The 25,945-nt window shown below is 36.8% G+C and overlaps 1 protein-coding gene across 4 annotated transcripts in view; it reads left to right on the forward strand.

Annotated features, from left to right (window-relative positions):
- Window positions 1-23,714, forward strand: part of LOC121413911 (synaptotagmin-like protein 4) — an 87,369-nt gene extending 63,655 nt beyond the window's left edge. The window contains exons 8-15 of one of the 4 annotated variants that reach the window (XM_041606913.1): window positions 1,108-1,191; window positions 13,587-14,006; window positions 15,057-15,086; window positions 18,931-19,112; window positions 19,656-19,920; window positions 20,911-21,155; window positions 21,600-21,805; window positions 22,434-23,714. In XM_041606913.1, coding sequence (XP_041462847.1) covers window positions 1,108-1,191; window positions 13,587-14,006; window positions 15,057-15,086; window positions 18,931-19,112; window positions 19,656-19,920; window positions 20,911-21,155; window positions 21,600-21,805; window positions 22,434-22,579 — 1,578 coding nt within the window. In that variant the 3' untranslated portion in view covers window positions 22,580-23,714. Of the gene's footprint in view, window positions 1-1,107; window positions 1,192-6,481; window positions 7,265-13,586; window positions 14,007-15,056; window positions 15,087-18,930; window positions 19,113-19,655; window positions 19,921-20,910; window positions 21,156-21,599; window positions 21,806-22,433 lie in introns of all 4 variants that reach the window. The other 3 variants (XM_041606912.1, XM_041606914.1, XM_041606915.1) reach the window with 3 other exon arrangements.
- The last annotated feature ends 2,231 nt before the right edge of the window (window positions 23,715-25,945 follow it).

The following is a 25,945-nucleotide window of genomic DNA, read 5'->3' on the forward strand; positions in this document are numbered from 1 at the left end:
ACTTATGGAAGTAAAGAAACCATTCATTGACTTATGGAAGTGAAGAAACATGAATATTCATTGACTTATGGAAGTAAAGGAACCATGAATATTCATTGACTTATGGAGATGAAGAAACCATTTATTGACTTATGGAAATGAAGAAACCATGAATATTCATTGACTGATGGAAGTGAAGAAACAATGAATATTTATGGCTTATGGAATTGAAGAAACCATGTATATTCATTGACTTATAGAAGTGAAGAAACCATGAATATTTATTGCTTAAGGAAATGAAGAAATCATGAATATTCATTGATTTATGGAAGTGAAGAAACCATGAATATTCATTGATTTATGAAAGAAACCATGATTATATACTCACCAATCGATGTGTGGAAGAATGATGGCTATTTATTGACTTACAGAAGAAACAATGTATATTCATTGACTCATGGAAGAAACCATGAATATTCATGGTTTGTGGAAGAAACCATGAATATTTGTTGATTTTATCAGGAGTATTCACCAATTGAATTATGGAAGACCCATGAATATTAATTTATTCTTGGAAGAAGCCATGAATATGTATTGGCTAGTAGAAGAAATCATATTTTGTTTAATTGTAGAAGAAACCATGAATAATTTTTTTACTTTTGGATGAAATCACAAATATTCATCGAGTTATTAAAGTGATTGTTTAACATTGGTTTGACTTTTAAAAAATCTGAGCTAGAAGGTCACACTTGTCACCTGTGTCTAGGATATGTTACAAAAATGAAGCCCAGAAAAAATTGCGTTCGAAAATAATTATTTAGTGCTTCAAAAATTGAAATATAAAGTGACCGGAAACACCATCTTAATTTCATCCCATACACTTATGTGTACTATTTAGGCGTCTATAAGACGCCTATTTACAAAATCGGGGTTATCCTTGTAGTTTTAGCTTTTCATTCTCAATAATGGTTGTTTTCAGGGTTTATTAGTTCTAATACATGCACTGGTACACATGTTTCATCTTGGTTTGAGAATTTTTTTAATCGGCTGCTCACAAAGTTAAACAATACCTTTAAAGGGAGAAAACTGAAACTGTTATTGTTTTGATTATTTTTCTTTCTTTTTCAGGGGGATTCATCATTCAGTGAAAGCGAATATTACAGCGGATCCGAGAGACTGCATAGACAGGCTTTAGAAGCTAATATGTACAGGGTAAGTACAATTCACGGTGATGGTGATTGCTATGGCAACAGATGATTGATAGGAATTAGGGCGGAGTCTTGGATCTCAGAACACAGTAATCTGTCCGATGTAATGTTTTACCATTTCCAGTGTTTGGATGAGTGTAGCTTTCCGACCAGTGAGACGCCATCAGAATCTGGAAAGAAAAATTTTAGACTTGACTCAGCCCTAACACAAAATGACAATTATATATGTTATTATAGAAAATGCACTGATATTGTGTATGGATATGGGATATGTAAAGATCAAAGGATCAGGAAATTATTAACAGGCTTAATAAAGACAGATGTCGTGATGACTGTATATTATATTGAAGAAGGTGAATGCATTTTGTATTCAATATTTAAAATTCTGCAATAGAAGCCCATTAATTTGATAATGTATATATTTTGAAGAAATTTAAAAGACCAATTAAAGCTTTGTTTTATAAAGTCACCATTCAAGATCATAGATAAACCATTCTTTAACAGATGAATGGACTGTATTTCAATGTCCATTCATTCTCAAACTATATTGTGCTTCGCAGATGTAAGAATTATTTTATGCTTTCTTTGATTATACATTATTTGTTTTATATGTTCATAAGTACCCTCCACACCACATATTTTCAAGTGTATTTATCCTGGTATCTTTCCTGTGCACTCACAAACATGTTCCATATAATATGCTTAATAACTTCTTGGGCTATGAGGTTATCATTCATGTATTTCTCTCTTGGAATATCCATTGATATACAAAGACTGGATAGAGCTTGTTTATGCTACTGCACACACAACCTTGGAGCTACAGAAGAATTACTCCATGATGCAATTATCACATTCTAAAAACAAATCAGTCAAAAATGACTAGTTGATAGGATCAGCTGGGTGCAACTGTTCTTCTAGTCATATTTGACTATTTTCTAGTCGTATTTTACTAGAATTGAATTATTTCTGATTAGAACATATGTCAGAAATGTGACTAGACTATTACTTGCACCCAGCTGACTACTTGTCTAGTCAAGTTGACTGATATAAGAGTGCAGGATATGGGGCCATACCTACATGCTAGAAACAACATGCTCATTCACATGCAGGAGAGGAAAAAAATGGGGAACTTAATGTGCTCTTAACCTTTTTAAAAAAAGTACTTTTGTAAAGTGTTTTCAGTGGCCCAAGTCACAGAGCACGTTGTTGCACTATCCAGATTTTCTTATCTCGATGGTAGTACTGGTTATACCTTCTAACATCTGATTCGCTGATATGATTAACTATTTTCTGTGTTCTTCAGATTGGCAACATTATAATTGTAAAGCTATATCCAAGCGGCACATTTTATTCACTGCTGATTTTAACCAATGTCTAACATATGCTGACATTATATGCATGGGGAGTTATATTGAATGACGCCATTCCATAACAATCTTTATAAACTTCTTGAATTACATGCATGCTACAGAGTCCAATGATAATTTTGTGAACAATCCCTTCTTTTATGTTTGCAGATATCTTTGTTAATATCTTTAAGAAAAAGTTATTATTCACAGGGGAGATCATATCTTTTCAGATAGTAGTATTTGATTGCATTGTGTATACACTGTATGCGATATTGATGATATTTTGCAAGGTTGATATCGCACAATTTTATGTTTCTAAGCGCTGCGCATCATTACCATGTAATTGTATGGTTATGAATGGAAATTGGTTGTAATGTTGGTTCATCATGGCCAGAACTATGTAAAGGGGATAGGGGAAACCACCCCTGATGTTTCTTCAAGTAGTGAACAAAAAAGAAATAGAAGTCATAGTACTCCTTTCATTGAATCATGGATAGAGCTTTTTTCTTTTTTAAATAGGTTGGCTTATTTTCTTTAGCCAAATGCTCAGCTGGAAAGTGAAAGTAAAATGTGCAGCATTGTTCTGCATCCCTCGATGGGGTTACAAGCGTCTAACTTGTGCATTGGTGTCACATGCTTGGTATCTTCATTCTTTCTGTTTAGGGAAATAACTTTGCCACATAAGCTTAAAGACTGAGAACACGTGCGAAGAGGTCACATGTTCGGTGTCTTAAGTCATTTCTTCTTTTAAGAGCAAGCTTCGTCCCTTCTTTGTCAGACATGGTGTTGTGCCTTTAATGCATGAGTGGATAATGACTATTGATCAAGGATTACAACAAAAGGGAATGGAGCCATGACACAAATGGAGGTTTGTCTGATAAACTTTTTTGGAAGGCTTAGAATTTATCACCTAAATAGGTTTCACATCCGTGGTTAAGAATGGCCCAGTTATATCAACCTTTCCCCAAGTTTTGTGACATTCCAGGATTCAATCTTCGACAAAATTCTTCGCTCAAGAAGTGAATGTAATTTGGGTCATTTCACTCATGATTTGTTTGAGGGAGACCTCTTCAGGCTTGTTTTGAATTCAGGTCATGTTTGAACATGGGTATGAAAATGGTGTAAGATGCATGAAATGAATGCTTCTAATAAGCATTGTTAAGGGTCTGGCCCTCCTGCTGTTAGAAGTCCATCAAATTAAAATACTCTCCCTTAAGAACAAGAAAGGCTATAAAAGTCAACTTTTTATTTGAACATACTTCCACCTTGGATGCCACCCCCATAGTCCTGTAAGTATTTGCGGATGCTATTTACCTGATAATGGGAAAAGGAATCATTAGAACAAGTCGGGCTTTGCAACACCAAACAGCAACTAACTTGTGCGTAGGTATATGTGTTTGGTAACTTCATTCGTTCTGTTTAGGGCAATAACTGTCCCAAATAAGTTTTAAGAAAAACCCACAACACGTGTGAATCTAATTTGGGTCATTTCACTTTTGATTTGTTTGAGGGAGACCTCTTCAGGCTTGTTATGAACAATAAGCATTGTTCAGGGTATGGGTCTCCTGCTGTAAGAAGTCCATCAATTTAAAATAGTCTCCCTTAAGAACAAGAAAGGCTAAAAGTGAACTTTTGATTTTAACATACTTCCACCGTGGATGCCACTCCCATAATCATGTAAGTATTTGCGGATTCTATTTACGTGGTATTGGGGAAAGAAAACCTTAGAACAAGTCAGGTTTTGCAACACAAAAAACGAGTGAATAAGTCTCTGGTCTAAGAACCATGAGGTCGGGTGTTTGAATCCCACCACAGCATTTGCCGCTCTCCACCCGGGTGTAGTAAATGGTTAACTGGCAGGAAGAAATTCCTCCATAACCCGATTGCCTGATCAAGGTAGACATGCTTAAACTGGGGTAATAACATGATCAGCAGGGCCTGCTAGAAGAACAGGTTTTCAGAACTGAAATGGTTACCCTGGGTAAAATATGCCTTTAACATAATCATCATTAAATCATATTATCAATAAAAGTTTGAGAAAACTGGACAATTGATTAGAAATTTATAAGAATTTGGATGTCATGAATGCTGGTGTAATTGAGATTAATTCATCCAATTGCCAACTCGTCTACTATCGATTGGTCTACCATCAGTTCGTCCACTATCCACATGGTCTAATTGCCAATTTGTCCACTATCCACATGGTCTAATAACCATTTGGTCAATAGCCAGTTGTTCAATAGTCATTTAGTCCATAAACCATTTGGTATAATTAGACTAAATGCTAATTGGGCAAAATGAATGAATATGAAACAAGTATTATGCCAACTGGTTATGAGACGAAAAGGTTAAAGACCAACTTGTGATTAGACAAAGTGATGATTGAACCAAATGGTTGATGTTAGACGACATGTTGATGGACGGAATGGTACAAGACTAAATGAAGGTAGACCATTTGGTGAGTGGACGAGCTGGCAGTGGACGAATTGGCAATTTACCCTTGTCAGAACTACCATTGTAGCAGGATATCTGCTCGAAGAAGCTGCCCAGACTGCTAGTAAACTGCTAGTTGGGTGCTAAGGTAGGTCTTTGGGAAAGAAGGGTTTGGGGGATTCTGACTTAAAAAACTTTTTTTTCAGCTTAATAGTAGTTCTGTTGGCTAATCTTAGGGATGATACGTCAGAGACGATTTTGAAACCAAACACTACCTTTTGAATTCTAGATCATAAAGAACCATCGCAATTATATGAAATTCCATGAATAAATAAAACTTACTGTTGTAAAATCGGATCATTTCTGGAAGATTTTTAACTGAAAACCAGGTTAAGAGAAGCAGACAAGTGTGAAGAGCAATTTGCCCCAAGAAATGATCAAAATAGTCCTTATTAATTGAAACAGTTCCCCCGTAAATTGCTTTTGAGCTCATACAAAGTGCCAATTTTACATGTCAACTGTGAAGCCACAAAAAGAAACATTAAAAAAATTAAACCTCCACTTTGTCGCCTTTCCATTTTACCTCCAATTCTATCCACTTTTCTAACATCAGTCCTTCCAGGACTTTGCACATGGTGTACAGTAAACCTCTTCCATGATTAAAAAATATGTTTCACCTTCTGTAGGATCTACTGGAATATTGCATCATCATGTTGGGAAAAGCCTTGAAGTTTATTAATGCTGAGAGGTACATTGTCTCCCAAATTTGCAGTTTCCCTTTATCCTGAAACTCTGCGAGTAATTAGTTATATACGGATTATGAATCGAAAGAGGAAAAGTTATTTGCAAAATGGTACCATTTCCACTGCAGAATACCGCGCCGTTTGTGAATGAATGTTGATTAATATCAAGCTAACCATTAAACTCCTTAAATTGGCAGCATATTGATAATGATGAAATCACTGTTCAAAATTCTAAATTGAATAATTTTGCATCTTCATTGTGAGCTTTCATTGGTGAAGCATGGATCGGTGTATTCTTTGGAGTCTTCAGTGCACGTTGGGATCATTTTAAAATGAAGTATTTCTTGTTGTTTTTTATTTTTCCCCGGATCTATGTCTGCTTTGTGCCTCATCGTCCATGTATATGTTTGGGAAGAGGGTACACATGCACTAACTGGTTGCTATTCCACAAAACAAAAAAGTAAATTTTCACCACGGACTGCTATAAGCTACTGATCTCATTGCATCTGATTGGCTAGAGCAAATAAGACGAAAGAAAAATTCATAAAACGCATCCCAGGTTACTGTATTCCACAAAGTCCAAAATCAAATCATGCATACATCACTCTGCATCTTGAAAAAATTAAATGCATCTGCCATATGTTACGCTGCACCTTTGCCTTACTATTCTAAACACTTCTCTATAAACTGCATCTGTGGATGGATTCTGGGACTTGTGGTTTGGACTGAAGCAACCAGTTTTTGTGTATTTCCCTCATCCATATCTTAGGATGGTGAAGATAACCCAGATCTCTCTACCAATGATGTGGGAACCAGCATAGAGGAGGAAGAGTGGGGAATTGGGAAGAGCTATGTTGCCTTCGCTGAAGTTGATCGATCAGATCCGGAAGAATCTCAAGATGAAATAGCTTGGAAAGTTGCACAAGTTCATAGTGAGCCTTGTTTTTCCTCGGGTGCAGTTGCTGTTGAAAATCAGGTCATTGGCCCTCATGAGGAGAATGTTGGAATTGATCCTGCGGTTCATGTGAATGGGGATGAAGCCAGTATTTCCCAGTTATGTGCTGATGAAGATGATATAGTGGATGGAATTAAGTTCGATTCCAGTGACCTGCATATTGGAAAAGGTCAAGATGAAAATCTGGCACTCCGTGAAACCGAAGAAGGTCTGCTCATGGCAACTGCTTCTGGAGTTGTTCAGCAGGTTCTCATAGGTGCTAAGCGGCAGTTGCAAGAAGAGATGCTGGATTCAGAGAGGTCAAGGTCTCTGCAAGCAGCACAGGCAACAGTATCGACCAAGGAGATAGAGCAAAGTCAGGGTTCTGTGCCAGTTGTACACAGTCCTGCAGTAGAAGAGATGGCACCAATACAACCAGAGATGTCCTCTACATCAGATCCTAGTGTGTCGGTGGCCTTTGACAGCAGTCTGGAGGAGGGAGCTTCTGCTTTTGCCGACACATCAACTGAACAGCCAACGGCAACCATTAAGATCATGAGTGATCTTACAGGGAATGGTCTCATCAGAGAGTTGAAATTAAGTCCCGAATTATGCAAGGTACTGATTGGCTGCCCTCTAATTTTACTTGATATTTTTTCTTTTCCATTCACAAATTGTATTTTCCATCTTTTTGATAGACAACTCCTTAGGTTTGGCAAAGACACTTAACTGTGATTGTGTTATCATATTCACATATATGAACACACTGTGGTTACTTTCAGCTAAGATATCTTTTTTATGCATCTGACAAAGACGTTCACTTTGTTGATGTTTTAAAGTCTAAGTGTAAGGTGATGAAAATTTACAAATTGTACTCCATAATTGTATATTTCATTGATTAATCATATTTTCAAATCAATTTTGTTTAGTCTGAACTCTTCCAATGGCCTTTATATGATAGAGGGGTGTATGAATATGCATGTGAATGTCAGCGGTTTCATAATCACAGTATGTTATCATTTCCGGTGGGAATACTGTATTTCTTATCGATCTCATCGCATGCATGATTGGCAACAGACTGCTTTCTCCCATATCTGATTCCATTTACTGGCACATCCCTGGACTATCTAGAAATGCTGCATGGCCAACATCACTTATGAAAGTTCTCAAGGCAGTGTTTAATGGTTTGCCTCTGTGTAGGAGCCTAGGGAAGATGGACTTGTCAGCGTTCAAACCTCGGATAACGTTGAAGACTGTGAGCCTGCATTGGAATCTGAGATCCTTGATCGTGGAGAAGAGAAGGAAACGTGGAATGAAGATGAAGAGTCATTGACCAAAGAGGTTGAATTCAAGCAAACTGCAGAAGAAGTTAGCACTGAAGAGGATGTACCAAGTGAATCTTTAGATTCTCAGATATCAGAAGAAACCGAAGCACCGCTGATACCTCCAAAGCCACTACTGCAAGAATATGAAGATCAGGGTATGGATGTTGATCTTGCACATATTCATGGAGAGCCAGAGCATTTATGTAGAGAATCAAACTCCATGGAGTATTTTGCTTGTGAATGCACACAACTTGGTGCAAGCAAAGCTCAAGAAATATCGGGAGAGGAAGAAGTGTCAAGCTCAGATACGACACCCATGCGAGCACCTAAACCTGATGAAACTATGCTTCCAGTAGATTCTTCTTCTCTTGAAGAAAGGCAAAAGAGTGAAGATGCTATGACCAGCATGACAAAGTCTGATATTCCTCCAGGGATTGCAGCTGAAGAATGTAGGGAACCTTCACTTGTTCCTGCAGTAGAATTTCCTCAGAAAAATGGAGAAGACCCTGAAACCTCTGGAGGTTTTGATGAAGAACAGAGGAGCATGATCATGGAAAATAAAATGTCGCCATATTTTAGTTCACCATCTTTGAATGGAGACAACAGACCCGATGAAAGCACAGGAGAAGATGAAATCATACATACGGAGGGCAGTGACACAGATCCCAATGCTCTTATCGGTGCAAGCAGTTCATCTTTGGTTGTTGGAGACCTCAAAGAGACCAGTGAAGGTGTTTCAGTTGAGCAGGAAATGCATCAGCAGCCTCTAGAGAGACCAGAGACATTGAAGTTCAGAAGGGTTTCTAGAACAGCTAAATGGGTTGCCCATTTCCCCAAGAAGGTCTTCAAAAGGAAGAGAATCAGAAAGGATAGTGTGAAACTTCTACACAAACATCAAGATCGTGATAAGAAAAGCTCAGACCCTCTTTATATCGTTGAAGGGAATACTGGAATGGCTTCTGAAAGCGGACTGGCAGCGTATAAAACAAACCAAGATGAAAAAACCCATGAAGATGTTATACTGTTATCTGAAGAAGCTTCACAGGGAACCCCTGAATGTGCTATAACACCCCTGTTGGAACTCGAAGTTGGAGAGATAGTGTTGCCACCGAATGCTTTAGTTAAAGTCGAAAAGGTTGCAGAAGCCACAATAATACGCATTAGAAAGTCAGAAAGTGGTGCCCATGAAGAAGAGGAAGAAATGTCTGAAGATACTCAAAACCAGACAGATGAGGAAGCCCTATATCCATCTGATGAACCCAAAGTGCTCATGACAGAAGATCAAAGTCATTCACTACCCAAGCTAACACCAATTACAGAAGCACCTATTTCAAACCAAGATATTTTATTGGAGCCCCTTCTTCCTCTCAAAGTTGATGAGATAGTACTTCCTCCAGATTCTCTCAATGAAGTAGAAATTGTGGCTCGAGCCACCCTGGATAGCATTGAAGAATCTGACCAAAGGTTCTTTGAAAAAGAGTCATCCCTTGCAGATCAGAGCCAAACTGCGAGCATTGTTCACCCTGCTGAGGAATCCCGGAATGTGCGTGAAGGTAATACCAAACAGGATGAGGTGGAATCAATGAGGGCATCAACCAGTCATGAAAGTCATCCAGGACAAGGTCTTCCTGTCGTAAGAGAAGAAACAGAGCTTGAGTGTTCCTCAGAAAGAGGAGCAGTAGCTGATGAACCAAGTCTTGTCAGGACACCAAGTATGATCCTTGATGACGAGGGATTGGTTGCCGACAGAGAGGCACAAGGATCACATACCCCTCAACATGTTAGTCTAAAGCGATTTTCTTTGAGACCTTTACGTAAAAGTGGGAAGGTTAGTAAATCAGATTCTTTTAGGTACATGTACTCTGGTATCTCAATTCAGCATGGCATTATTTTGTTGAATACGAGGCATATGTGAATTTTAACCAGCATAGGAAATACATGAAAGCAATTGACAACCTAACTCTCATGACAGTCCAAACTGCCCCTGAAATTCCCCAAATTAATGCTTTGGGGTGACCATCTTTTCCAAAGTCACTCCCAGATCTGTTACAATTACTATTCCAGAAACTTTAGAAAATCAATTTTCTTCATGCAGCAGAATAATGACAAATTCTTTTAAAGCATAATTACTTGTCGCAAAAAAGTAGCCCTCAAAATGAAAGAAATAGCAAAAAAAAATCCGCAATCGCCCCAATCTTGGAAAAAAAGGCCTAAGTTATTTCTTACCCTGATTTTCACTTCTTACTTGTATTTTAGCTTGATAATGAAACCTTACGAGGTGGGGGCAAAGGCAAGTTTGAAGTGTAGATGTGGATCATTGTAAAAATGTCTGAAGTTAGGGGTTCAAATCCCTAATAGTGCTACTAATGCCTTTTGGCCAGATGAGAATTTACATTTTTTATTCATACATGTATGACAGTAATACATAGCATCAACTGCACATAGAATGGGAGGGATACGTTTTACTTGTACATTCAGTATACACAATTGACACATTTCAATCATTTACAGTTCCATGAAAATTTCAGTTAATTGATTTTGTCATTTAAAATAGCAAACTTATATTTGAGACTCAAACATGGGGTGCTGATGTAATTTGAAAAGGAAAAAAGGGATATTTCACTATGCAAAATGACAGTCATTTTGGTAACAGGAAATCCGACAAGCAAAAAAAATGGTATCGCTACAAAATGGAGGTCATGAGAAATCTGACAGGCAAAAAAAGGTTTCACTACAAAATGGAGGTCATTCTGTTTACATTTCTCCATTTTGTTTCACCTACCAGAAAATAACACACACAGCACCCCTCCAGGAAAATCTTGGGGTGCTTCAGCACCTCCAGAACCCCACTATCCAGGGCCATAAATCATATAATGCATGCACTAGCACAGGTTTTGTCTCACCATTTATATGGACACTGTAAAATATTATGATAGAAAATTATACCTAGAAGTGTCGTGATTTAGCGTCCTGTCTCTCGGCTTATAATCAGATGGTCTCGTGCATGAATCCATGTGTTGGCCTAGCATCCTTTTGGCAAGGCATCAATCCACACTTTGTCACCTTCTACCCTATATGATGCGAAAGCTAGTATGTAGTATGCCTATAGCTATTGAGTCTTGGAACTCTTGTTGGAATGCTCCCCGGGGAGTGGAGAAAGTGCATACATTGTGTGCGGGCGTGCCAGTGTCCGACGCCCTGGGTAATGATATGCAGTAACTGTAATGCGCTTAGAGACGTCACCTAAGTATTATGTAAAAGCAGATCATTTTAAGTCATATACACTGTAGATGTATCTATGTCATTGATTTGTGTATGTTTAGGAACAAATCACAAAACTCACAGTTTCTATTCCATGACTTACATTTGCCACATCTTTTTCTTGAATTCCTATGCAAAGGTTAATGTAGTCTACGATCAGTGGGCTACACCGGGGTTCTATGTAACAGGAAACGTGGTATGTCTCGTCTCGTCTCAATTTTTTAAAGAGAAAACATTCATCTAGACCACCACAAGATACTATACTAGGAGTAGACATGAATAGCATGAAGGTGTATCAACAATTAACCTAAAAAGGGAAGGTCTACCCTGACATATTGCTGGATTTAACCAAAGCAGAACTTGAGAGAAGCAAATTATGACTAAAATGCATGAAAGAATCAAAGAGTTAATGAATTTTCAGAGTATCAAATTTTGTGACATAAGTTGCAAAAAGCTGATGAATATGAAATGTCATGCAATACGAATTTGATACATTCCTCATTTATAATGGATCATGATGATTTGAAATATATTTCTCAGAAAACATATTTATAAATATTGTTTCTGTTTATGGGTACATTGAATGCACATGCAGGTAAAATCGTTGTTTAATTTCTGAGAAATAGCATTTTATAGACTTCAAATCACTTGGTATATGGGGAGATGTTTCAGCTTAAATTAAAGTGTAATCTATAATTCCACGGTCTTTTGTTGGATTTCACTTTTCAGTAAAGCAATATTTTTCATTATTTGTGCTTAGAAGAAAATTTATGTCAGGGTGACATTCCTGTAATACTAAATGACTGTAATAAAATTCAAGTATTATGTAGATAAATCTAGTCTCACAATACCTTGAAATCGAGCTTTCATCAAATGTGTAGTGGTCTACTGGACTTAATATGATGTTGTAATCCTGACGGGTCTGTCACACGTGGGTAATTTTGAAAGGGAATACTGATGTATATATATATATATATCAAGCCATTTTATTAGTTAATCCCATTGATTTTTTTATTTCATGAATTTTCTATTCTGGTAATATCAAATATGAAGAAATTATATCTTTGCTTGAAAAGTGCAGCTTCAATTAATTTTTTTTATATCAAGAAACATAGGAGGGTGATTCCATGTGTGTCATACATGTATATCTCTAAACTGAACGCTTGAGCAATAATTTTCCTTTTTTAGGCAGTGATAAAGTTCTTGTGGGTAGTCATGTGAAAAAATGACAATCAAACCAAAATTTGTCTTTAGGTGAATTAAAGATGAAAATGTGGGATGAAGAGATGTCCCGTATGACAAATCAAATTAAATTTGTTTGGACAGCTGGTGGAAAAATGTGAAAATGGCTGATTTTTGTAGCATGGAATTACCCATGATAGGATTAAGTTACAAAATCACTTGACGAGCATAAGTTTGCATATCCATGTTTAATTGTTTCGGTGTGACGATCCCTGAGATTGAATGGTATCTCTATGGCAGGCAGTTCTCCATGACATCCTGCCAGGGACCCCCAATCGATTGTGTAAACAAATATCATTTTTTCCATCAGTGTCTGTGATCAAAGTAGTTCCTCTGAGGAATTATGAAAGAAGCTACATTCTTCAAAATCAAAGGGGGGGGGAAAGTATCATACAATTCTTCCAAAACCCATTAGTGATTTTTTTTCCAGATTTGTTGATCTCTAGACCTATATTTGATATAGAATTTCAAGGAGAGAGGAAAATAAAGGAATCTTGTTGTTAAGAATTACTCTCCTTTATGCATTTAATACTGAATTTGTTTAGGTACATGCAGACTGGCAGACATCATTTTAACCCCTTGTATTGTAAATGTACCCAAATACATATGAGATGAGTATTCCCAGTGTACCCAGTAGTTCTATAGGGAATTGCTTTTGTTATTACCAGGACCTGGAGACTAACACTCAAAAGTTTATTCATATAACCTTGTAACACTACTCACCAACTCACTCAAACCCATACCAACCCCCCTATTCATACGATGTACCACCAATACTTTGTGAATCTGTATGCTTGTAGATTGTTATAGTTTGTCTTGAGAATAACATATTTGCACCATATGAGTACTATGCACTAATATCATCCAGCACCAACTGCACCTAACACTCGGGTCATCCAGAAGCACTAGTGATTGTATGTAATCATCACACCTAAGTGTCCCCCAGGACAGTCTTTGTTCTCCAGGAGACTTCTCACACTAACCCGACACTTCCATCATCCATTCACTGATCCTTGAGACTCGATCACACCCCTTTCACTCCGGAACCCTTGCTCTTCACCAATGCTCTTTGACATCACTGATCATCATGGCCTCCCATTTGATTCGATCAGGATCCCAACACCGGAGAATGGGTCCGGTATCAGAATGGACAACTTGTCTCCGGATCAGATGCTGTCATCGCCGATCATGATCTTGCCAAAGGACCTTCTAATGGACATTCAGGTGGAGAACCTACCCTAGAAAAACTTGCAACAGTCCCTGGCTCAAAGGTCAAGCCATCTTTGGACAATTCTGCAGCTTCTGCGGTCAGGGATGCCGAGGTTGACATTGAACACAGAGCACCACAGGCACCAAGAATTCCAGATGAAGAAAAGAAGTCACAAGTATCATCGGTAGTTGGGGAAGACAGACCAGAAAGAAAGAGAGACTCATTACATAGGTTCACATCGCGATCATCAGTCAGTACTGCCTCCACGACCGCATCCACTCCAGTAGAAAAGAGATTGTCAAGGTCAAATATGCTGCATAAGGTAGGGCATCAACCTGGTGTAGAAGTGCCTTTCAATGTTCATTATGGGTACAGAAGAAATTGCTTAAGAGGTTCATCTGATTGGTGTGATAAGATGGGAACACACTCAGTCTGATCTCAAAATCATGAAAAATTACCTTTTTTGTGAAGCTATGAACGTTACGTTGCAGATGTCATGTGTACAACTTTGTCATTTTCAATGCAGGCCTGAAGAAGCATGCAGTCTTGCACACCTTAGATAAGTCAAGGGTATTTAGACAAGTCAATATGACACCCACATCCATAGCTTTTGATTGCCTTGGATTATTTCAAGCTCTGAGGGGTTTTTCACAAAGAGTATAGTATGATTTAGAGTCACACTTGAATGTGCAGTTGCGTGCCAAATTACATTGCCAACAAACATTGCCAACATCTCACATTTCATATTGATTTCAAGTCACTTTCATCAGTGATAAATGTGTTGTGCCATGTTTAGATGTTAAATGTTACATGAGTCAGATACATACTTCACTCAAATTTCATGCCCTGGCTAACAGATAACCCAATATCTTCAAATCAATCCCATTTCATCTTAAGGTACATGTAGTAATGAAAATCCCACCTATTTATTTGCATCAGTTGTATATTTTGTCTCGTTAAGTGATTAACAATCACTCATTCTAGGTTAGGGGAGAGGAGATAAGAATAGAATAGAACAGAATAGAACAGATTTAGAAAAGATTAGTATAAAATAAAATAGAATAGAATAGACTATAATAGAATAAAATAGAATAGACTATAATAAAATAGAATAAAAGGAAATTTATCATTATATTCTTTCAAGAAAAGATCAATTTGAATAAGTTGATTGGCATCTTGGACTTGTAGTAAAATTTAACATCATAGAATATCAGTTACATTGAATAAAAATAATAAAAACCCTCTGCATTTAAATGAATTCTCATATCTTACCAACATTTAAAAAGTGAATCCTGAATGAATTCTTCATAGTTGTAACTGCCTCAGTAAAGATATCATTATAAATGCAAATTTCTACTTCCCTGCTCAACAGGCCTTAGAAAGGAGAAAATTGCACCGTAAGGTATAAAATGGTTTGATGTGCATCTTGTTCTTTGCCTTGTCGTTATCTGTTACATTAATATCAAGTAAACTGTGTTTGATTGCACTTTAAGACATGAAGGATGAATAGTTTTGTAAAATTGAATTGCATTGCATTGCACTTTTATTAATATATGATAGATGTACATGTAGCTTTCTTGTTTTATTTTCAGCATCACCAGTGTTTAACGTGCACTTCACAGCTGTTATTTTAGAGTGTATTTGTTGCACATGCCGTGTGTTCTGAGAAGTGATGTTTTACTAATTATTTGCAGGAGAATAAGAGGATACTTAAAACCCTACTGAAAATCAAAAGCAGTAGATGATATTTTCAAGTTTCAAATTTGCATCACTGAATTGATTTTGTTTAATTTGTCCTTGCCCCCCCTATAACTGTACAAGTAGGCTGTAGAAGAAGGAGAGGTAGGTCTTTTAAGGACTGACTTTATTTGTGATTTCAGATCAATCTCAATTTATTTATTGTTAGTGTTACCAGGTGCATTTTTGTAGTAAGCATATAAATTGCTAATACTGTTGTCAGTAACTCATGAATTTTTTTTCCGCACCAGGCCTGTGCTAAACAATATTCTGCACCACACAACAAAAATTGCAGAACCGTGCTACTTTTATGATCACACAAATATGTAGGCATGCTGGCCTGGCGCTGGTCTGATGCTGATTAAAGCAGCACCAAACTGGCCAAGGCATGGCGCAAACAAATTAAGATAGCCCGCACCATTCATAAATTCAAAATTATACCTTAGCCCTGGACTGGTCCAAATCAGCAAAAAAATAATCAGTGGGTTACTGAAAGCAGTGTAAGTAGCCTAGTTAAGAATAATCTTGATTAGATTTGTTGGGAACCATCAAGTGCTTTCAGACTGACCCAATCGGCAAAATACCAGTAAATTTTTGAGACCTCAAAATACCTCATAGTACCAGTGCTTCCCAACCCATCCAAATCAAGAAAAGTCAGATCTGACAACTTTTCAAAACAGTAATATTTACAGTTGGTCTGAAAGAACTTAGTGTTCCACAGTGCAAGGTTATTGAGGACAGGGTATCTGGGTTTGTCAGTTGAATTGATTGAAGTAAAAATATCAGTGATGAAATTGAATTGGTGAAATGATACCCTTTTCATAAACCTATCCTCCAATGAGCCGCCTAAGAGTACATGTAATGCGGATAATTCAATAAAAATTGCGTTCATAAACTCCGAAAATAAGCCGCATTATTTTTACGAGCGCCCGTCCTGAAAAAGGCGGATAATCGCCATGACAACTGGACACGCCCCCTCCGATGCGGTTGTGTTGGAAAAGGGTGACCTTGTGACCGCACCATGGCAATTATCCGCATTATTTGGAAATGCGTTCATAAACTCAAAATCTTGTCCCGATGCTGCTATTATGCGGATAATAGCAGCATCAGAGTAATGCGGATAACTCTTGTCCTCCTCCAATTTTACGACCAAATTATGCTGCTATTAGCCGCCTAATTCATTTTAATTGGGTTTATGAAAGGGGTATGAGATATGTATTTCATAAAGCTGTTCATAAGTTAAGAGCGACTTTAAGGATGACTGGTGAACCTTTCTTATGCTCTAAAAAATCATAACTTTACATTTATGATGAATATCATTTACCACAAGAAAGGATCACCAGTTGTTCTTAACAGCTTTATGAAATGTCCACTCAGTGCCATTGCAGAAATTAAAGTATCTTAAACATTTATGAAACTAATTTCAAGATATAAATGGAAGACATTGGGCCAGGTTCATGTTTAAGGAAACAAAACAAAACAATTATTTAAAGATATCAAATTGCAAATAGACTAAATGTTTATCATGCAAACAAAAACCTCAAATTTGATAGGAGACCAACATAATGACTGTCAAACATTTTGATTTTCAGGCGAACTTTTTTAGGATTAGATTAAGTTTTTATTTTGATTCAACCAAAGTTAGACCAACTTTATCGTAGATCTTGTATATTTTGCCTTCGCAATGTTTCTTTGAACAAAGTGACTGATTTTGATTTTTTTTTAAATAATAATTTAGAGTGAATCAAGATTGAAATATCTATTTTCACGCCTTTATGAGTGAAAACTAGAGGTTATTTGAGTAGTCCAATAGGTCATTCTAAATGATTTTAAAATACAAAAAAAATCTCTCAAAATTCCCTCCTTTTTAGGAGAGTACCTATTAATGGGAAAGAAAAAGGGTAGAAAAAGTTAAAAAAGTATTGGACTGTGAGACTATGTATTTATTTTTACTCTTCCTATAGCGCATAGGGACATGCAACTTGCTTTATGTGATGCACGTTTATTGACCCAAGTAGTATTAGTATTATTTATTATTATTGGTGTTGTTGTTGTTATTATTATTGTTATTATTATTATTATTAATGTGTGCAAAGGTCATTGTACCCTGGCCCATACTCATTAAACTTTATGCAATTGAGAATAATGATGCGCATGTTCCTGGTACCCCTTGATAGCAACTAGCCTTCCTAGAAGGTCCATATATGACTGAATTTGGTAGATTGATTTCATGTATACAGTAATAATGTCAGGGTAATGCGTAATATAAAGAGCTACGCTCAATATTTAAAAAAAAATTGCACATGGGTTGCCATAGATATACAGTTATGATTGAATATAATTTATTATTGTAGCTTTTATGTTGCAGGGCATTTGAGAGTTATGACAGTCTAAGCATGAAAAATGATTTTTTTTTAAACCAGAAATGGCTACTGAAAAAAACATGAATATTTTGAGTGATATCAATAAGCATGTGATCAATGTGATTGTCGATGGAGGTCTTTTCAGCTTCTCGAAATGTGTCAGAAGTGTATTTTTGTTAACAAGTTAACGAAAAAGAGAAGAGAGATACAGGATTCTATAAACTTTTAACCCTTTCCGCGCTGATGTTGCAATCTTGCACATTCGTACAATGGAATATTTCTATCGTAATAATTAGTTTTCTTCCCTACCTTCAAATTAGATAAGCTAATAAAAGGCAACAGTTCTTGGACAACATCGAAATAATAACAATGAATATCAATAGTGCAATATGGAAATCTTGAATTAAAGAAAATATCATGGAAGCAATCGTTATTATAATCCACCAAAATTAATTCAGTGTGCAAAGAATTTTGCCTAGTTACATGTACAGTTTATGCTAGATTCAAATTTTATTGAAATGTAGACTTGATTAGACAAAAAATTTAATATCAATGTAAATCATCAGAAAAAAATAATATCTCTTTATGTAAAGATAATATGAAGCAGCTTTTGGTAACAATGATGGAATTTAGATTTGACAATGTAGGCAAGTCTCCCTTTAGAAGTTGGATCTCTCTTGACCAAAGATCTGTTTTACTGAATGATATATGACATACTTTGCAGTTATTTGCATTTTGCAGTGGGCTTTTTCACAAATTTGTTTTAAAATATGGTACTTTAATGTCAGTATAAAGGTTGTTGTGGTATTCATCGCAGTGGCAAAGTTACCTTTATTGTCATGGGCAATTCCATAAAACATGTACGTCTGACCCCCTATATGTGAGACCTTCATGAAATTTTCTGTCTCTGATTTCTTTTTCTTATTACAGTCTGTAGTGTTCTCAAAGGACCATGTATTGGTCAGTTTATAAAATGAAGTAAAACTTGAGAAAAATGGGGGTCAGATGTTTAAAAAGATTGATCATTTTATGGCATTGCCCTCTGTTAGGACTTGGTTATTATTTGTCTTACTGATGCTTGACATATGCAGACCTTATTGTAGGCTCGTTATTGAAATGTATTTGGTGATTTGATCTCATGAACAGGGTAGTACGTCTAGTCTGACCAGTCTCTACAGTACTGGGGAAGAGTTCTACGGAAAGTACCCCATCACTGGTGACGTCAGCTTTGGACTAGGCTATAATTTCAAGACCAACGTCTTTGAAGTCAAGATCGGTGGCTGCCGAGACCTGGTGCCCATTGACGCCAAGAGGAACAAATCGGATCCGTAAGTTAATAACGTCAAATCTGATCTAGATATTTTAAATTTGTTCTGTAAGGTAATAAATTCTGTGTTTATATTTCAAGATTGATGACTTTTGGAACAGGGTCTTAGCACTGCCAAGAAGAGATAATCAAAACACACTTTGTGCAGAGAAATGTCCTCCAGAACAGCTGGATCCTCAGTCGAGGTCCTCCTGCCAGCCATTTCGGCCCATTAGTGATCCATTTTAGTTTCTTGATCCTCTATGGGGAGGGTGGGGGCAATGTAAACCTACTTATGTTGAAAAATTCTGATGATTTTGACAGGTACAATTGATACAAAATAATAAAAAGCCATATGACCATTTGTACTCTGTTTTGTAGATTTGACAATTGAGTTCCTGATAGATCATCATAATGACAATTTCACTTATTGATGGAGTAGTCCTACTTTATAATTGAATGAAGTCAACTTATCATGTGTGCATGGATAGATATAATCGAGAAGCAATGCTTTCAATCGACTTCAGTTGTAGTCTAGTTATACCCATGTTCTCTGTCCCTATAGGTACATCAAGACCTATCTCTTGCCGGACAAGTCCAAGAACAGCAAGCGTAAGACCAGGACCAAAAAGGGAACCATCAATCCCAACTACAGCGAGAACCTCAAGTACCCTATCTCTCAGAGCGAACTTGAGACCAGGACCCTCAGTGTGGCAGTCTGGCACTATGATCGATTTGGTCATAACATGTTCCTTGGGGAGGTTCTGCTGCCGTTGGATGGGGTGGATCTCACCAGCTATCCCGTCAAGTGGCATCAGCTAATGACAAGGGTAGGAAGAATTCAATGATATATAATAATAAAAGTAATAATATGTCCATTTATATAGTGCAGTTACTATGTGCATATACTCAACTGCGCTTTGATACTTGGTATCATATCATTACCCCGGCTGTAGCTGAGCCACCATATTAATAGACGCTAAAGCGTTCAAGGAATTAATCCTACCGGGTACCCATTCACCTCACCTGGGTCGAGTGCGGCACAATGTGGATAAAGTTCTTGCCGAAGGAAATTGCGCCATGGCTGGGCTTCAAACCCTCGACCCTCTGTTTCAAAGCCCGAAGACTGATCCACTGGGCCACAACACTCCATATGTCGGTGTTTGGTCATTTGGGTAGCCCTGCTGGGGGTTTCATAGAGTTTTTGTCGGTTAAGCACAACCTTTGTCCTGTAACATAAAGGTTATAGTGATTAATCGCTACATGAAAAGGTCTATCATGACCATCGTTGCATGCAAATTTTGCTCAGTTGATTGACTAAGCACCCATCAGAATAATTGTTCTTTGAAATTAGCGATTTATTGCTTACTTTACAGGGCCCAGGGGTGGATCTAGGACTTAATAGAGGGTGGCACTATTTTCACTTTAAAAAAATGGACAAGCACAAGATAGGTGAATGGGTTGAGGGTTCCTGCAACAGAAGACCCTTCCTTGTATTAATCAAGTTTCTCAGTGACTTGTATGCCATCAGCTGAAGATGACATCAGATCTTGTAAATTAATCAAAATTCCTGTTTTTGACAAGCATTTTAGTGCAAAAGTTTATTATTTGTCAAAATAATAGAATGTATACTGTCATGTGAAAAAAGGACCAGTATGACACAAAGTAGAGTTTACAAATCTGCTCCTGGAGGTGACAAAGATTGAAGACATGACCCCAAGTTCTGAAAGAATCTTCAAGTTTGGCAAAAGCAGATAGCGGACTCGCCATAAGAAGAAGTTTGTTCTTTGTAAGTAATATACCTTTAATTTCCCTGACAGGTCGCACCAACTGAGACCAAGCCTATCTCCTACAAGGGAGACATAGTCCTGGCCCTCATGTTTGAGACCCTACTGGATGAGAATAAGAACAAGAATGGAACCAGCGAGTCCAAGTCCTCGTTGCGACGCAAAAAGAAAGGCCTATCCGCCAAGCAGATTGGAGGAAGTCTCAAGGTTCACATCAAGGAAGCAAAGAACCTTACGCCTCAGCGAGTCGGGGCTGTTGTTAACCCTTACATCAAAGTGTAAGTCCAAACTCTCTCCTACTGGTGCCACAAAATACACAACAATCTTGTTGACCTACTCTGGTTAGCACTTACATTGCATGTGCCATGTGGAAAAAAATATATCAAATTTGTCTCGACCATTTCTTCACCGAGAAAGATTTATATGTCTTAGAAAGATGGACATTTGTGTATAAGGTGATGATATTGTATAAAATTCTTGAGGATATAATAAACTTTATTATAGTTTTCGTTGATCATATATGTAGACACAAAAGCTCTTTGATGATAAATACCTTGCAAAGCGCATTCCTTGAGCATGATTTGACCAATGTGATGATACATTTAGACCATGCAACTGAGAATTTACTATCTTTAGTCAGACTTAATTCTTTGTGAAATATCAGCTATGTTGATAAATTCTAGGTAAATACCAGAGTATTGTGTTTAACTTTGTGTTTGTAGGTACTTGGAACCTGACCGAAGCAAGAACGGTAAGAAGAAGACAGCTACGATGCGGAACACCCTGAACCCATCCTATGAGCAGAGTCTAGAGTTTCCCAATGTCACTGAAGACATCCTGAAGGAGAGGGCGCTAGAGGTTGGCGTCTGGGATAGTGAGATAGGATCGTCTTCATTCCTTGGTGGTGTCAGGCTTGGCTCAGGCACTGGTAAGAGTAAGGCCTCCCCCCACCCACCCACTAATTCATATTCTTGATTCTTTGGAGGTGAACAAGGTCCCCTCCCCCACACACACACTCCAGTATATCTTTCCATTGGGATGGCAGTCTTGGCTCAGGCACGGGTAAGATTAAGGTTGCCCCTCACTCACACACACGTGTACCCTGATATAGCCTAACTAGAAACTAAACAGTGTGGTAAATACGCTCCAGGGCATCGTTGCTTAAAGGTTACAATTATGGTAACTTTACCATCCAATGGTAACTACCATGGTAACAATGTTAAACAGCCAATCAGAATTAAGGATTCCATTGCAAGGTACCATGGGATGGCAAAGTGCATACTGGTCATTTTTATGCAACAGGCCAATTACACCAAATGGTTTGGTGAACTACAGTGTATTACTGGTTGTACATTAACTACAATTAGACCATGTGGATAAGACTGATTGCTAAATAGAAAAAGTAACTGTTCATAAACTTACCGTAACTTATAATTGTAAAACTCGTATACATTTTGTAAGTCCAATATACAAATGTCCTTATTATATATACATTTCCATGTGCATGAACAACGATGTTGATGGTTCAATTCTCCTTTGATTTCATATGCATGTAGGTAAGTCGTATGGTCGAAGCGTGGAGTGGCAGGATTCAACAGGCATTGAGATCCAACTCTGGCAGGAGATGTTACGCAATCACAACCAATGGGTAGAGGCATGTCTCACTCTCCGAGCATCATTCAACAAAGATAAACACACATAAATTGCCATGGCAACACTGTCGTCATCAACGTACGTGCAGTCATGAGTGGAGCCATTGTTGTCACTGTGGCGTTTGTGAATCTTCTTAGAACTTTCAGTGATAGAGGTCAAAAGGTTGAACCATCGGTGTTGGTGCATGTGGCATTATCATTACAATGGTTACCAGTTGCTAATGACCCATCAACTCATGACATATGGTAACCTAGGTACGAACCTCTGGATAAGGGGTCAAGACTATATAGTCCACTAGAATGTTGATCAAGTGTACTGAAGCCTCTGATAGGGGGAGAATAAACCTCCAATTAGCAAAGAGCGACAGATCGTTTGTAGCAATATAATAAAGTCTAGTTAACTTTGCGTCCTTGTGCAGCTGTTAGTAAGTCCGGAAAGACCTTATTACACTCAACCCATGACTGCGTGCTTTGTCTTTAAAGCAGCATTCCCAATCATTAATTAGAAACCGTATGAACCAAACTCATCCAATGAGTAGCGTTGTTAATGAAGTACGTTGCGTTCCAATCCGATGATCTTTAATTTATGTACATCACTATGCATGGTGATAGAGAGTGATATTGCAACGGAAAGGCCCATATTAGTCAAGGTCACTGAAATTATTTGGCTTTCCATAGCTTGATTGGCCAATGGAACCTACTACGGCTTTCCATAACTTGATATTGATTCAAATCAATAACATTCTTTGATAGTAATTCAGTGAGAAACAGTTGTATTTTCAGTAGGATATATTGCAAATCATTTTGGGCATTACAGAGCATGGTGTATTCATACATGTATATGAAGCAATATAGCAGTCCCACTTATTCATATTTATGTGTGTGTTTGAATCCAAATGGATACACAATTCTAGCTTTTTCAAGATTTAAATTAATCTGCCTTCACAACTCAAATTGGCAACAATGATTATTTTTATCCAGTTAGTAAATTGATAAAATAAAATATGGATTTAACATGGATGAACTTGCAAGATTCCTTTGAAAAAAACGCTGCCAATTTGCATTTGTATACAGTGATTTCATTGTTTTCGTATTTTTGCCCGGTGAGAGAGCATACTGATTAGCATGAGTGAAACAGATTTGCAGGCATTTGGAAATTGAGGCAGTGACATGTCAATTCACAAATAATTTACTGTGAAAAAGATAGAAGTTTCAAAGTCTACTTGTACTTGCAACAATAATGATTATGAATGAAACTGAAGTGACATTGTGGACCACATTCTGCTATAAAGAATCGTTAGTGTCAACCTACAAGTGCTGTGGCACAAACTGAGGTAAAGTGTACTGCCAGTGAAATAGTATGTTGTCTTTTTTTCATCATCATTCATCATCTTGATCTGGTCAAAGCTTCTCAAAATATAGCGTCTTCCAATGTCTATAGTCTTCTGCATATGAATTTATTTTATATATTGCTGTTCGGTAAGTAAAAGTGCAATATGAAACTATCGTTCGCAAAAAAAAATACCAGTTATGATTCAAATAATGCCCTTCCATTAGCCAAAATTGGCATTCGGAAGCAATATGCACCTTCTTTGTTATCAAATTTCTACGAAAATACTCATAATTTGGTAATTTTGAAGACATCACAAGAAAGGGCTTTCAATACTCTGTCAAGAAATTTATAAAGAAAAAACAAAAACCGATGCTTTTTATTATATCAGCTATATTGCCCTTTTACTTGTCAAATGATGATATACAAATCCACTCTCTCGAGCCAGGAGTTTTTTTAAAATATAATCTCAATAAGCACTTGATGATTTTTCCTTGAAATAGCCTATTACAAAGCTCATTAAGTGTCCTTTTCAAAACTAGTGGATGTAATAATGTATTCGTGAGGTGTTTATATATGATTTTGGGGGGCTGTATGTACACCAATGACCGTTATACAGACGCAAGAGATAGAGTGAGATAGAGTTACCTTGAATTCAAGATTTCTGATGATACAGATTCCCATTATTAATAATCATGGATTAGATATTATAGGGTACTTCTATAAAGTCAGCATGAACGTGTAAATACCATTCAGTTTGTATTTATTCCCTTTTTTTACATATTTATTTATTCCACCTCCTTTTCGAGTTCCTTTGTGTCAAATACTTTTGAAAGTGGAACTTTGCAATTAATGAAACAGAGATGTGCACAGTATAAATGCATGGGGAAAGGAAGATTATTGATATTATATTGTACCTTGAAAACAACTCGCTTGGATACATTAATAGTATTTTTTTTTATCGTTTAAAATGTAAGAACCATATTTGGGTAAAATCATTTAATACAGTGAAGTTTATTTCTTGTGTATCTCCCCCAGTTATTCCATTATGTTAGTTACATGTTTGGGAAGGAAAGCACATATTTTAGTATTTTGTAAGCATACTTTTTAATCATTTTGATGCTTTTTTTTTTTTTTTTTGAGAAAACTGTCTTCCATCTTTTGGTGCCATTTATCATGTTCCTTCATGTTAGTGACTTTGAATATAATTAACCCCAATGTTTATATGATATGAAATCTAATAATTGTATCTAGAAACACCTTCAATTATTACATTACTCTTGTTGCTATTCCAGCAAAATTCTTAAAATTTTATAATTAGTTTTGTTGATTACGTTTGATATTGAGTATTGGTTTTCATTTAATATTTCACACAACTTTTGAAAAAGATTTATCAATTTATAATAAATATTTTATAGCAAAATATAAATCACTTGCGACTTTCCTATATTGCCACTGTTTAAACATAGCTCTTCCAGAAATCATGCAGAAATTAATCATTTATATATTTTTTTTTCAATTTTATTCATGATCAGTCTTGTTCTAAATGTTGAAACTTTTCCATGCCTTTGTAAACTTTGTGAAATCAAACTTCAGTCAGATGTGTCTGCTGGGTTGAAGATCACATGACATCAATTTATTTACATTCATTTTAGAATTATTGATTTCCTGTCATGCTATTTTATAATATTAATGTCCAATTAAAACTCAACCTTTTAATTTTGGTTCAATATTTTCCTTCTTGATTTCCAAGTATAAATGACATACTGTGTGACAAAGTAGATGTCTCTCGCTTTCCTGGGTGTTTTTTGGTTACATTTATGACTACTGGATAAGAAAATGAAACAACTCATAAACACATATTACTCTTGTTGTCGCACAATGTAGTTCCATAGTTTGTGAAACTTTGTTCTGAATTAGATGTAAAACTGTTTCTTCATTAGGGGTACTGTAGGTACATGTGTATGTCACCTATGCAAATAGAACAACTTGGATCGTAGAGGGTACTCTGTCTGTAGTCAGTAATGTCATGTGAGGTTTTTTTTATCTTGCATTTGATAGGCCTGATATGTTCCAACTAATGCTG

Source organism: Lytechinus variegatus, chromosome 4 (assembly GCF_018143015.1).
Source record: "Lytechinus variegatus isolate NC3 chromosome 4, Lvar_3.0, whole genome shotgun sequence".
Taxonomy (NCBI): Eukaryota; Metazoa; Echinodermata; class Echinoidea; order Temnopleuroida; family Toxopneustidae; genus Lytechinus; species Lytechinus variegatus.